The sequence below is a fragment of the Antechinus flavipes genome, chromosome 3, assembly GCF_016432865.1.
Source record: "Antechinus flavipes isolate AdamAnt ecotype Samford, QLD, Australia chromosome 3, AdamAnt_v2, whole genome shotgun sequence".
Taxonomy (NCBI): Eukaryota; Metazoa; Chordata; class Mammalia; order Dasyuromorphia; family Dasyuridae; genus Antechinus; species Antechinus flavipes.
The window spans coordinates 447,588,055-447,603,028 of NC_067400.1; the positions used below are offsets into that span (position 1 = coordinate 447,588,055).

Genomic DNA, 14,974 nt, shown 5'->3' on the forward strand with positions numbered 1-14,974 from the left:
CTGCTGTTTCCATTATTGGTTATTTGAAGAAAAGAGGGATAGAAGTCAGTTAAGGAACATTACTAGCAAAAGTGTAACAAAGATTATTTTGTTTTTTTAAAATGTGGTTTTCAACAACATAAAATTATTTGCCATTAACAATCTTTAATAAGAAAAGAGTAATTATGCAAACCAAAGGCCTTCATTTAATTTTATCCACACTTAAGACAAGTAGAAAGCACCAAAGGAAAACAAGTAAACGATTCTATACTGCCCTTCATCTTACAGGACCTGTACCGCCCCCTCTCTTCGGATGATTTGGATTCAGTAGGAGACTCAGTGTAAAAGAGAAAATGGAGCAGTGTATATGGTTTGTGATTTGGTGAAGGTTTAACATTTCCTAAGAGAAATTTTAACAACAAGATGCACAAAAGAGTTTTGCATAAATAAATAATAAATAGGGCCAAAATCATAGAGATACTATTTATATGGACATTTTATATTTGTGACCTTAATCTTTAAAGGGGAATTTTTTTGCTATCTCTTATTGGGAATTTAATTCAGAGGGTACAAAGGGGAGGGGGGGCAACCTGTAAAGTTAGATTTTGGTATGAGGCCTGGTTTTAGACAAATTTCCTGTAAAGGTAAAATATTGAACAGAGGAACACATTTGAACAACTGAATTAGCAAAATATGCTCATATATTCAGGGACAGGGTTGTTTTTGAACATATGTAATTAGATATAGAGATAAAACTTTTTTATCTTTGCCCATAAGTGAAATGGTGCCCTCAAACTACTTTTTTCTATTTAAAACTGCTACTGTGTTGATTTGGTAGGGTTTTGAAAAGTATCATTATTGAAAAAAAAAAAAAAGATCTCTACTTAGAATTTTTTCCATCACTGAACAATAGATAAATGTATTCATTCTGTATTCATTCAACTTCTAAGACAAAAATGAATGAGAAAGGCACCATATCCATGAAGGCTCTGATACTGGGTCCTCTTGTTATTTCAATTGATAAATAAATTTAAACAGAGAATTCTGCCTAGCTTGATGCACCATTGATAACCTTTTTGCTATATGGCAACATGACAAACATATACAGTGGCATTACTGTGTTGCAAATGTTAACATTCTTCCCTTCTGACATATGTGTAATTTCTCAGATGTGTAATGGCTGGAAATACTTTTTTTTTTTTTTACGTTCAGGCACAAAGAAAACGTGTTCTGGACTCCTTCCAAGAAATCCATTTGAACCTCCCTATAAATGGTACTTTATAAATCAGGCCTTCAATATCTAAATCCCTGCTCTGATAATGCATTTATCTTGCTTTTATTTGCAAATTAATATGCAAAACTCATTTTGTGTTACACCAAGTAGGTCTATGTAATAATTCATTGTTTAACATTAACCTACTAACTCTGCTCCTCTAGTACTTTATTTTGAAACTTAAAGTCAACTTTGCTTAAAGTTAAATTATTTTCAAACCTGAATACTAAATTTTAATTTTTATTGTATTTAAGCCATATCCTAGTGATTACTTGTTTTCTTAGTTCAGACACTAACTATTTAAGACTTGCAAAGCATGATTTTGATGTACTGCAGACACGTCATATCTCAGTAGGTGCTAAATTAAATGTTTTCTTCCATTGGGAGAATTGAAATGCTTTGAAAATTGATTTAAAGATAAAATTTTAAAATTCAAATTTGATTCAAGATGGAGAATAGTTCATTTGCCATGTATGATTTTAAATGTTTCTGATTTAGATTCTTAATAAATTGTAGTGCTAGCAAATTTTGCCATCTGGTTTATAGTTATGTGTGTTACCATCACACTCTCCTACTAAGTAAAATATTCCACCCAAATAAAAAAAAAAAAACTAAATGCCAGGCAACCAAGCCAGACTGAGCATTTGAACACTCCTATATCCTATTCCTCCTACCCCCCTTCACTGAATAATTAGTACCTCATTATCTTGTCATTTGAGAAGAATGCCTGATTTGGCAGTTAGTTCAAGAAATGCAAACTGAACCATTCCATCTTGAAAGAATACTTCATAATACCTGTGCCAGTCTTCAGGTTTTTCAGCTCTTTCCAATAGAAATTAACAGAGACCCCTGCTGAGATGAAAAGACTTCTTTGTATTAGTGGAAACAGTAAACATCTGTGAAGTTGTCTATGTTGGTGTCTGCTCCAGTTATGTCTTGGTAAAATGCATTACATATTAGAGAATGATCCCAAGTAGATTTAGTATATATTTAGCTCACCTATCAGAATGAAAGGGGCAATAAAAGAGTTAACTTAAAACTGGTGGTGGTCAGTTTGTCCAGAATGAAAATATTAAATTACCTTAACTTCCCCACCCTGTCAATCTTATGGACAATGATTACACAGAAACGTCTATTGAATGTTTATTCTGGATGGATGGTAGATATTGCCAATTGATCTGGATTCCATGACTTTGCTTAGATATGGCCAAAAAAGAAAATTGGACTTTGTGTTAATTGTTGATAGATACCATAGCCAACTTTCCATTCAGGCAGCTCCAAGGGAATGCAGTTCCATAGCATCTAATCTTTGAAACATATGACTCTTATTAAAGGACTGTTCAGGGGCCATATATATCATTTACTCTTGAAATGAACGTCCCTTAGAGGTTGAAACAACACACCATTTATAGACTTTGAGATATCCTTCTATGCAGAGCATAATTCCATTATACACAAACAGAAGTAAAATATTTCTTAGCAGCAAACCAGAAGGTTTCAGTTCAGTGGTGGAAGAGTCGATATTATATGGACATTTGAGATTTGCTTGCATCTAGAAAAAATTTTTTTATTTAAGTATCTTATCTTTTAACTATTTTTACAGAGTAGGAAAATACTCTAGCCATCTTTATGATGTTTTGATCTCTGGGTGTCTCTACCCTTTTAGAACTTACTTAGTATACGCTATAAAGGGATTACATTGCAGTTGAAAGTTTTGTATTTTGTAATTTGTAACTTGTCTTTGTCATTGTAGAAACAGAAATTAGAAACATTTCTCTGCTTTTGGCATTTAAAAATGCAATTAATAATTCAAGTATGAAGCACAGTTTGAATACGGGGCTAGTAATTCTGAAATCCATTCAGTGTCTTTCCTTTATGTTTTGCTTAATCAAATAGATTTAATATTAAAAAGTAAAATGCTTGCCTTTCTACTGCCTTAGGTATTTAAAAACTGCCATATGTTTCCATCAATATCAAACAGACCTGTATACATATACTGGCTCATCATAAATACAAAAATAAACCTTGAAAAATACATTATATCTATACATGCACTTATTTAACCAACACCATCTATTGGGAATATTTTAGGTTCTTTTAACTGCAAATTCACATTTTATTATATTGCAATTGTTTGACTTTTTAAAAACAAAACAAAACCTAAAATCTACATTTCTTAAGGGAGAACACTTTAAAAACAAAAACAGAAGTGTGATTTTTCAAAAAAAGCAGATTTAAAAATATACATTTTAATTATTAGACTAACCAAATTTGCTATGTTGATGATTATATCTATACAGGACTGTAAGTGCATGTAAATATGCAGGGCTTGTGTGTGTGCATCAGTAATTGAGTATTTGTGTTATGTGTATATACTTGATATGATAAAAAAAAAAAGGATTTGTGAGACAGCCTTATAAATTACTGGCTCTTATGGATTCATTAGTAATATCTTATCATGTTATTAATTGTAGCCCTATGGCATATAAAAGTCAGTGGCATGATGAAGTTAAAAATTAGTTTGCTATTTCTTCTGTCTAAAGTGGTCTTAAAACCCTATTCAGTGAAAAGCAAACAAATTTGAAGAATAAGTACCATGCCGGTACAATTTGATGATAGATTTATATTGTTCTGTCTTGGTGTTCACTTATTAAAATCACAGTATCCCAAGACTCATATTTTTCTATGATTTATGTATAGCTGGTAACATAGTGATTTTCATCAGAAATGTTCAATGAAAATAAAATTTTTGTGTCATAGATGGGAAAGTAGTTGACTATTTAAACAAAGTCTGACTGGGGTGGGTGGGGGAAAATTGTTATAACTAAATAGTGGAGGTAATCCAAAATGCTTTTGATTTCTTATTGGTTAAGAGCAGAGCCATGTAATCTTCAAGGCAGTACTGCACATGATTTTGAATCATTGTATTCTTTGTTCTTGTTATTCTTAGGATGATTATCTTACTATACTTACTGTACATGTGTGTGTATATGTAGTCACATATATACACACATATATTAATTAAGTGAATATGCACATGTTTCTGCTCCTATGTGCACATTTGCATTCTTCCTGCTAGCACCTGTATTTCTGCATGTGTTTTAGTGAAACCAATATATGTTTCAGATACCCCCACAGCAGGATAGGATGGAAATGAATGATATACTATATTCAGTATACCAATTGTCTGATGTAATTTGCTATACTGTTGATTGAAAATGAATGTAATTTTGTGCCTGTAACACGAATGGGGTTGAGGGAATGAAAAATGTGAATCCCTGCCTATTGTTTTAGGGTGCATGTATATGCTATTATGAAATTTTGATTCTTTTTAAAAAGATGGATAAATTGCAAGATAACATAAATAGTGCATGTAATACATGGGAATGTGTATTATATACAGCTTTGAAAGGTTTTTTAAATCTGCTGTCAGAAGGTGGTTATATCAAGTACAGAGGCTATATAGGCACAGAACTATGATCATTCATCATATATATTCTGTTTTGAATTTGCATTCACCTGTAAAAGGAGGAGTAATTTTATTTCTTACAATGTCTCTACTTTGCAACTCAATACAGTTTTGTAAATATTGGCTGAATTTTCCTAGAGAGTTTGACATCACACATTTGTACTTATGTTTTTTAGAGTTGCTTAGAGGTGTACTCAAAAGATAGCATTTTGGTGCTAATGTGTTTTTGAAAAACAATCATTTTTATTATAAAATTCCATTAATCCAACCCATCAGCAAAGTCTGTGAGAATTTCAGGGATGATGCTGATGAAATGTTTCATTTGAACACACCCATGGACAAAATCCCTAATAATTTGTGTGGTTGTTTCATTGCGGTCTGTTGTATTTGCATTTCCCATTGGACCATGTCATTATTTTTGCAATTTACTTTGTGATGCTTATCACTTTAGAATGACTTACATAATAAACAGGAAAAACAAAAAGCCATGTTGTTTGGTGAGTTTCTTTTGGAAAATATGGGGGGGAAAAGACACTGGAAATCATCTTGAGGGTTATAACTTTACTTGGGCTCATAGCATTCATATAATGGAACTAACTAGGCTATCAGCAAGTGGACTTCAGAGAAGCTTGTACATTTCTCCAGAGAGTAGTTACTCAAGACCCTCTGAAATATGACCTGCTAACAGTAATACCAAAAGGAATGGGATCTCTTAAAAATTATGTACCACAAGTTTCCTTTGGAGATAGTGTGTATATCTGTCTAAGGCTCCTTCCAAGGCAGCTAGCTGACTTGTAGAACAAGTTTGTTATCTATAAGGACTGGTTATCTTCTGGTATATTCCTCCTAAGTCATCTAAATGTCAACCAAAAATGATTGTAAGTTATAAAAATCTTAAATTATAGATGTATTATTAAATAAATTCTGCTCGTTTCTTTTGTTTTCATTTTTATTTTAGATTAAATGAATCTGTCTTTTTCTTAGAAAGAGGAATATGGAAAAAAATCTTGCTTTAAATTAAACTTCCATGATTTTACATTTAAAAGCATAGTTGAATATAATAACCTTTTAAAATGTTTTAATTACAGCAATAATTTTAATGATGGGGCAGCTAGATGGTACAATGAATAAAATACCAGGTTTAGATCAAGAAGACTCATTTTCTCTCATTCAAATCTAGCCTTAGACACTTAGTGGTTGTGTGATACTGGGCAAATCATTTAATCCTGTTGGTCTTAGTTTCCCCATCTGTAAAATGAGCTGGAGAAAGAAATGGCAAACCACTCCAATATCTTTGGCAAGAAAATCCTAAGTAGGGTCAGAAAGAGTCAGACACAATTGAAACAACTGAACAACAACAACAATGTAATGAAATTGAAGTTTATCTTACTTAGCAATCAACTGTTGTTTTCATCATATTAATCCATTTAAATTATGTCCAAAGCAATAGTAGGATCAGCTTGAAATTTAGTTAAACCGTTTTGAAGTCCATGTGATTATATATCTTTTTCCTGTTTTTCTTTTATGCTGAACACACTTTATCAATGGAACTGGAGAACTAGTGAGTCTTACCACTGGAAGTGTTAAAACAAAGACCAGATGACCACATGTCATGAGTACTTTAGAAAAAATTATATAATTGAGTAGGAGGTTAGTCTAGATGGCCTTCAAGGTTCCTTCTGGCTTTGACATTTTATAATTCAATGGATAACAACTATCTCTTAAGAAACAAGAGAATAAAAGATGTATTTAGGCTTAAGTATCTGTAACTCTCAAAATATATATCTGGCCTAAAATAAATACAATGATTTTATTTTTAACAAACTTTGTGTTAATTCAGAGTCAATTAGACTTTTATTCTGCTGATAATCAAATCTATGTATTTTATAAAATTTTGGTTCTCTTAGTTTCTTCTGTATTATTACTGCTCCATCATTTCCGTGTTCTTATTTTATGTCTGTGTGTTTCTTAATTAAATGATATCCTGACTTTGGTAGGAACATATATTTCTAGTAAAATTCTATACTTTCTAATATTCTAATAATAATGTAGCATTTACAAAAGTGCATGACTTGCCATCCCAAAAAAAAAATTTTAAATGCCCTTTGATGCATGTACATTAATCATATAAGATAGAATTAGAACTTCAAACAATCAAATTTTTGTGCCTTTTTTGTAGATTCTAATGAATAGATATTTCTTATGTTAACTTGATCTCTACTTGCTTGGAAAGAGAACAACTGCATCATGTTTCTTCCTTCACATTGAGTTCGCTGACTTTTAGGCTTTCAGCACCAACCTCATAGTTTCCTGTGAGGTAATTTCTATAGCTATGTGTTGTTTTCTTCAAATTTTTCATTCTCAACAGACTCTGCCAAAAAATTAAATTACAGAAATTACAGAAAGAAATATTCCTCTCCTAATGAAAAAAGATCTTTATTTCCCATTCTTATTTTAATTTTAAAAAATATTTCCTTTTGTAAATCTGAACCAAACATTGGTCTTTAATTTCATCATTTAAAAAAAAATTCCTCATTTTAAAATCATTTAAATAAATTTTAAATATGAACAAAGTATTTTAAATATATTTTCTTTTAGTAAAACATGGCTTAAAATAACTTTATCATATATACATACACTAATTCACCTTTCTTGAGAGTATAGATTTAGCATGGCCTTCTAAGATTCAGGGCTTCAGTAGTCACAGCATAATTAAACATTCTCAAACACCAGACCCTCTAGTAACTTGCCTCAGCTCCCTTAGCTATGAAATCTGTGATTTGACAACTATATAATCCGCAAGGTCCTTTCTATATCTAACATTCAATAATTTCCATCCATATCATTCTACTCTCGAAAAAATATTAAAATGCTGTTCCATTTTCACATAGGAATAATACAAGTTTTCAAATGAAATTTGCTATAATAAGTTTAAGAAAGTCTTCCTAAGGTAGTATTGATTGATCCATTAAATATTTATCAGATTCCTGATACATTTCCCATAAGCCAAGAACAGGATTTCCAAAGTCCCTATACATCTTTTCCATATATTTTTTTAAAGTATCTACATGTGATTGTGTGCTATCTGAAGATTTGTTTTAGGACATATTTCGGTAATGGTGAACTCCATTAAAACCTTTTAATCTTCCTGCATTTGTCCAATTCCTCCATCCTCAGAGATACAAAGCACCATTCTCCCACATGTTGTAATAACAGTACTAGTAGAAATTCCTCAGGACATTTATACAGATGGAATTCAAATTTCTTTTTCCATTCTTCATAGTAAGATAGTACTTTCATGTGTTACTGTACACTTGTCCTCAACCTTGGCTGAAGCCAAGAGAAAAGATGTTATCAGGAATGGAACCGGTACATTCACAAGGTTGGCTATTCGAGTTATTCACATAGAGGTTGACACTTAAAACATAATTCCCCCTGACACTCACAAATATATATATATGTGTGCATACACACACATAAACACAAACACATAGCATTTTTTTTTATCTTTTTCTTTCACAGAAGAAGACCAAAATCCTTCTCTACCATGACAAGAAGATGACCATGGGTTCTCAAAGGCTTTGCTAGCAGAGTGAAAACTTTGCCAGATTTTACCAAACTGGAAAGGCTTTGAGGACAGAATAAATAATGAATTATGTATTTGCATATCAACCTAACTAACTTAAGAAAAATCTCATCTCCAGAGAGTTGGTTATCAAATGATAGTTTTCTTTCAGTTGCACCAATTCAAGAAACTGACCCACTAAGGCATAAATAAGTTATAATTTGCTTTGGTGGAAAAAGTATCCACATTGCTCCAAATCTTTCATTCTTAAATCACTGAAATATGCTAGGAAAAAAAAAAACCAGCTCTTTCTTATGGACAACTAAAGGAATCCACCAGCTCCAAAACAGCACAGTAGAATGACTTTAGGAGTCATATGACCCAAATTTAAATCCCACCTCCCCCATTTACTATCTATATGGATTAGGGCAAGCCATTTAACCCTTTTGAGATTTGATTTCTTTACCTATTAAATGAGTGGATTGTACTAGATGATATCTTAAATCCCTTCTGGCACTAAATCTTAGATCTTGTGCAAAAAATTTAAACCAGAATTAAATTTAATCTTAGTACAGACTCTAGAAAGGGAGAGAAGAATTTCTTCTCACATTACATCAGCATTCTCTTGCGGTACAACAACATCCATCATAGCATAGAAGCCATGAGAAGAACCACAAGGATATAGCCCAAAGACCTTTTCTATATGGATACTAGAAAATTGTACAATATGTACTATTCAGTGACTGAGAATATGAGTTGGTGTGGGGAATCAAAACTCTCAGATAATAGAAAACTACTATTCCAAAAAAGGATCACTAATCTCCAACCAAAAGAAAGCAAAGCACTAAACATTTGTTGAGTATAAAATAGCATTGTCAATGATTCAGAAGGCCTTTGAGGATTTTTTTGATCCTTCAACATCAAAATCATTAATGTCAATTATTGCACTACAGAGTTGTGGTCATGCTGGTCAGTAGCACTTTGTGGGTGACAAAAGTTTATGATGCCAGTGAATCACAAGGCAGCACACTTAATAACACTTTTACTGCCTGCCAGCTAGATATTTACCAGTGATGCCAAATTTTTAAGACTCTATATACCTCTTACTAAGCTACTTTAATGTTTCTCTAACTCAAAAATAATATGTACATGCTTTGGGGTATATTTTAGATGTCCCAATTTCAATTTCTTAGAATTCTGTGTTCATGTGGTATGTTGAGCCAATTCTTACACTTAAAATATTTTAAATTGGATATTCTATTTAAGATCCCTAAACTATATATATATATTCCTGTGTAGATTTTATTACTTACTATTCATCCTTCTTCTTCTTCTTAATAGCAAGATACTAAGGTTACATTCTAATACTCTGTGGACTCCAGCACACCAAACAAAATTTTTGAGAGACTGGAAATGTTTGTCCATTGTCTTTCCATTATAACATTGATCCAGACTTTAGAAATAAGTTTCAACTTGCTTTCTAGAATTCCAAATTAATAACAGCCCCAAAAGAGAAATCAGTATACTCAACATAGAGAACACAAAGTAAGGTAAGAGTGATATAATTAATTAATTATCCAGCTAAATTGAGTACTTTGGCATTCTTTCTACCTTGATTAAATGAATTGTATAGCATCAATATCTTCACTGCCTGCTGGGTGGATCCCCAACTGAGTGGCAGTAACAGAATTTGCCCATCTGTCTCTGTTTTTAAATTCTTGATTATTGACTGTATGGTTTACTCAAGGAATCTGGGTAAAATGTGGCTAGAATGGTTGTGTCAGCGTTTCCATTTATTTCGTGAAGAAGTGTGATATGTTAGCCATCTGTTATGTGAACCTGAACTAAATAACTACACTGAAGCAATCTTTCTTAAGCAAATGTTTTTTTGAAGGTGTGCCATAAAGACATCCAGGTGCTAGCAACCTGTACAAATGGGTGATATTAAATCTTCTAGGAAGTGATGACATTTCAAATGTCACAACATCTCTTAAAGCAGCTAATTGCATTAAATTCCACAGGTTGAAAACATCTTGATCTTATAAGATCTTCCTTATCCTAATTTTAATAGAGTGTTTTACTGTGCTGCATTGTATTGTACAACTACGTACTTCATATCCAACAAGGTAGTTGAAGCAAAGACAAAGCCTTGCCAAACACACACATTCTCTGATGATATACTCTTAATTGTAAGTCAGAAAAGTCCTAAGTATGAGCCTGCCAGTGGGCTGTTATTTGGAGATCAGTCTAGCTAAGTTCAGAGACAATCACTACAAAACATTTGGCCACCACAATAAGTTTTGGCTTCACCAGCTCAAATCCCTGCATATTTTATAGTCTACTTCTAGGAATGGAGTATCACTATGGAAATCATGGATCCTTTTAAGTATTGATGTAATGATTCTATGTGGATTAACAGGACATCTGGGTTCAAGTTCTGGGTATGCCTGTCACAAGTTGTATCACCTTGGGTAATTTACTAAATAATCTTCTAGGTTGAAATTCACTCATATGTTAAATGATGAGTAGAATAGACAAGATGATCTAAGTTTCTTTTAACTATAAAATTCTGTGATTCTAAAAATTTTGTACCTTATTTCCAAAAAAATAACTTATTTATTAACTATAATTGATCGTAATTATTATTATTAATTCACATTTCCAAATTCTTTTGGATGATATTCTAGCATTGTAAACACTAAAAGTCAGTGCCCAATATCATGGTTCAAAAAGAACCAAAGTAGTTTAAGGAAATTTAGCATACTGGTCTTTACAGAAAAAGTAAAGAAAATAAGATTAATAATGGCTGACATTTACATAATCCTTTATATTTGCAGAGAACTTTACATATATTATCATAGCAACTCTGTGAAATAGATGTTATTATTATTCTTATTTTATAGATAACGAAACTGAGTTTGATATATGAAGTGACTTTCCTGGGACAATACAGTTAGTAAATGTGTGAAGCAGGATTTGAATTCAGATCTTCTTGGTTCCAAATCCAATGCTCCATCTACTATGTTATGTAAATATCCTAAATTTTTAGGTGTTGGAAGGCACTATTTGTAATGCATTAATTTGCCTTTAAAAAAAATTGCTTTCCTGTTATACTTCTCCCGACTGACATTTGAAATCATTAGAAATTGTTTTTATTAATATTTATTTAGAGTTGAAATCACCAAATTACATATGTAAGTGAACATATGTAAATTTCATTATTTCACCAGGATTCACAAAATCTGGGTACTTTAGTTATTAAGATGCAGACAATGTATTGAAACCTATACAAAATCTGTTGTACACACTGTAGAATTTATTCATGCCTGACTTGAAGAAATCTTTACTGAAAATATATGTTATAGATGTGTTGATACAGGTGCTCATTTTTCAAAATGTATTTTTGTATTCTAAAATGAATAACAATGCATAACAAGACTCCACCTGTCACCTTACAGCACAATGTGTCAACTTTGCCAAACATAATTTGCAATTCTGCTAGAGAAAATTCAAAGACCTGAAAGTTCAAAAGGCAATGTCTAAATTTTATCCATGTAGTTGGTGCTTTTCTGCTTGGAACACTATTCTGTCTATGCCAAAAGGGATGCCATTAGGATAAGAACTCTCAATGTTCTAGAAAACAGATTCCCCAAATGTGGTAATATTGTTTATTTTTTCCATACACAATTTAAAATAAATATGTTTCCTTTTAGTTGAATTCCATATTTCAACTAGAAAAACTTTGACAAAATGAGAATTTATAAGAAATTCTAGAGCTTGATTTAAAATTCTCCTCATGCTCCAATGTCTTTTACATTCAGTACTGAAAATGGAGGCACCTCCTGTTTCCTGCAATACAAGCTTGCATCCCCCAGTCATCTTGTGACTCTGCATTATTGGCCACAAAAAGAAATCAGTGAGAGATTAGCACAAGCCCCTTCCCACCAATGGAAAAACAACTCATCAAGCTTCCTGCTGAGGGTGGTTTACTTCATCCATAGAGGAAAGAACATATCCCAAACTATTAGGGTTATAACAAATTAACCATAAAACTGCTATAATAACCCTATATAGACAAGAATCTTTGTTGGTGTCCATTTAGGTTTTGTCTACAGAGATTTGCTGTCAGTTGTATTGAGTTGATGTATATCTTATTTGCATCCAAACACACTTCTTGTAGAATTTGTTAGTTGAGGAACCCTTGATCCAGTTCAGCTAGCAGTTTCCAAATTACCTCAGTATTTCATAAAAATATAAAATTTCTGAAGATTCCTACTTGGCTCATGAGTAAAGTACTTTTAGAGATAATACTAAGGACAACTACCATTCCTCCTCATTTTCCCCTTTCTAGTTCCTCCTTTCAGTTTGATATAAAATGGGATGAGAGGAAAATAGAAGAGAGAGGTCAGTTTTGCTTTCTCCTTGACTGCCCCTTTGTCACTTCAGTGACAGATTCTTTCTCCCTTCATTCTGCTCTGCAATCAGTCAGCACCATGAGCCAATTCCTCCCACTCACCACCTCCTGTTCCATCAGCCAAACTAAATGGCTACATGGAGAAACCCAGGGGAAACAGAAGGAAGGTCATTTGGGGCAAGCTGTGTACACTGTTTTAGAAATTGTATAAAGAAAATGTGCAAATTGTTTTCTCAAAGGACATATTCCAGAATGGAAACTGTCCATCATGAAAATACTGCCCAACAGTCTCTTCTACTATAAAGTGTTTAGTATTGGTCTTATAGTCTCTCTAATGTAACAAGTTTTTACCATGTTTATTTTCATGGAGACTATTTCTGGTTCAAAACTTAGCAAAGTTATTTGGAAGACTCATCAGACCTAGGTCTCTGATCATGCACTCTGATTTTCTTTGGGGCATTTCACAAATTTAATCTGCTCCTTACTAGAGTCTAAAAATAATAATTTTATCCTTACCTTTTTCATGGCAATGTTAAGCAAGATACTTCACAAAAAATATTATTTCAAGAATCAGCATTCCATGAAGGGAGAAATATTTTGAGTTCTTCACTTAAATTTCCATATTTGCACCAAGTAGTGTGGATAATAACCGGTACTTGGAAGAATTCCATTTCATGAAAGAATGCAATATGAAAGCATGATATAGGAGAATTGAGTTGTTTAAACACAAGTAGGTTTGTATTATGGGAAGAAGAGTGATAGGATATCCAAATTCTACAATAATTAGTGTAATAGCTGAGAGAAACTTTCCAAATTCTAATATGATGGAAAGAGGGAGATAGCACTTGATCAGCCAGCTAGGAATTTCCTTTTCAGAATATTAAGTAGCCTGTAGACCTCTCCCAAGATTTCTGCCCTATATTGGCACTTGGAGATCCAACTACATCTTTACCAATTGTTGAATGTGTGCTTTATTCTCTTTTTCTATTCACTTCCAGAGCTCTCAACATGGTGGCTCCTCTACCTCACTAGCATCCACCAAAGTATGCAGCTCCATGGATGAAAATGATGGACCTGGAGAAGGTGAAGCATGTATTTTAACTTAATTCCAGGACAGCAGGTTCAAATTTTATAAAGGAGAGATAAAATTCATTTTCTATTGAAAGAATTCTTAATTCTTCTTGTTCAGCAGAGAATTATAAGGCTAGAGTAAAACCATCCCAAACAAGGATAGAATAATGGCTATTTCTCTTAGGAAGTAAAATCAAGATAATCTGCAATTCAATTTGGACCTTTAAACTTCCCAAATCCATGTTTACTTTGATTATATTTAAGATTTTAACATTAAAATATTTTAGAAATACACTGATTTAGCCAACCCTTATGCATTAGGCTAGATTTATCCACAAAGGAAAAAGCAAATTAGGGTATAATTAATAATGTTACAAAATATTATTTGTTCTACTACAGAATTTTTTCATGCAATGATGTGAAGACCACTAGTCTTAAGTTTCAGAAAATAAAAGTTGTCACTTCAACTCACAACCCAATGAAGGAACAGAGAGATTATATAAAAGTGGTATGAAATACATTACATTTGGATGACTATCATATCTTACCATAAGATTATCATAAGGATTTTAAGGTCTGCCTCTAACATATAGAGGCAATGTTGATCCAGGGTGGATCATTTAGCCTCAGTGTCCTCCATAATTCTCTCAACCTCTTTGGGTTCCAGGAAGCTGTGTAAGACTAAGACTGATGATCTGCATTAAGAAAGCGAATTTTCTCACTCCTATAGGAAGGAAGTTCCTATGTCAGCCAAATTACATGTCCAATCCAAAATAGCACCATCTCTATATGATGATGATGATGAGTGACAAGTTTCTTTGGTTCCTTTACAATAATTCAATTTACCAAAAGAAAACATTTTATACTTTTCTGTATCACACATCATAAAAGTGAATCTCGGTGGCCACTATTTGCATAAAAGACCTGAGTATATATAGATTTGTAGATCATGCTGAGCACAAAGACCTCAAAGGAATCTTGTAGGATAAATGTCTCAGAAAAGAACATTTCAATTTCCTTGGAATTTTTTTCCCCACAGAAGAGCCAAATCCATAGTATTTACCTCACACTCTACTCTATGCCTAATGTTTTTTATTGTCTGCCATGATATATAGAGGAAAACTTATAAGGAAATCCTAGCATGAAAGATAAATTCAGGAACAGCATAGATACTGTTCAGAGGATATCTTATCATTTGTAGGT

General features: G+C 32.6%; 1 protein-coding gene across 5 annotated transcripts in view; it reads left to right on the forward strand.

Annotated features, from left to right (window-relative positions):
- DCLK1 (doublecortin like kinase 1) overlaps positions 1-14,974 on the forward strand; it is a 393,205-nt gene that overhangs the window by 301,462 nt on the left and 76,769 nt on the right. For 4 of the 5 annotated variants that reach the window (XM_051986464.1, XM_051986465.1, XM_051986468.1 and 1 more), the window contains one exon: positions 13,699-13,783. In XM_051986464.1, coding sequence (XP_051842424.1) covers positions 13,699-13,783 — 85 coding nt within the window. Of the gene's footprint in view, positions 1-267; positions 5,206-13,698; positions 13,784-14,974 lie in introns of those variants that run through there. The other variant, XM_051986469.1, reaches the window with a different exon arrangement.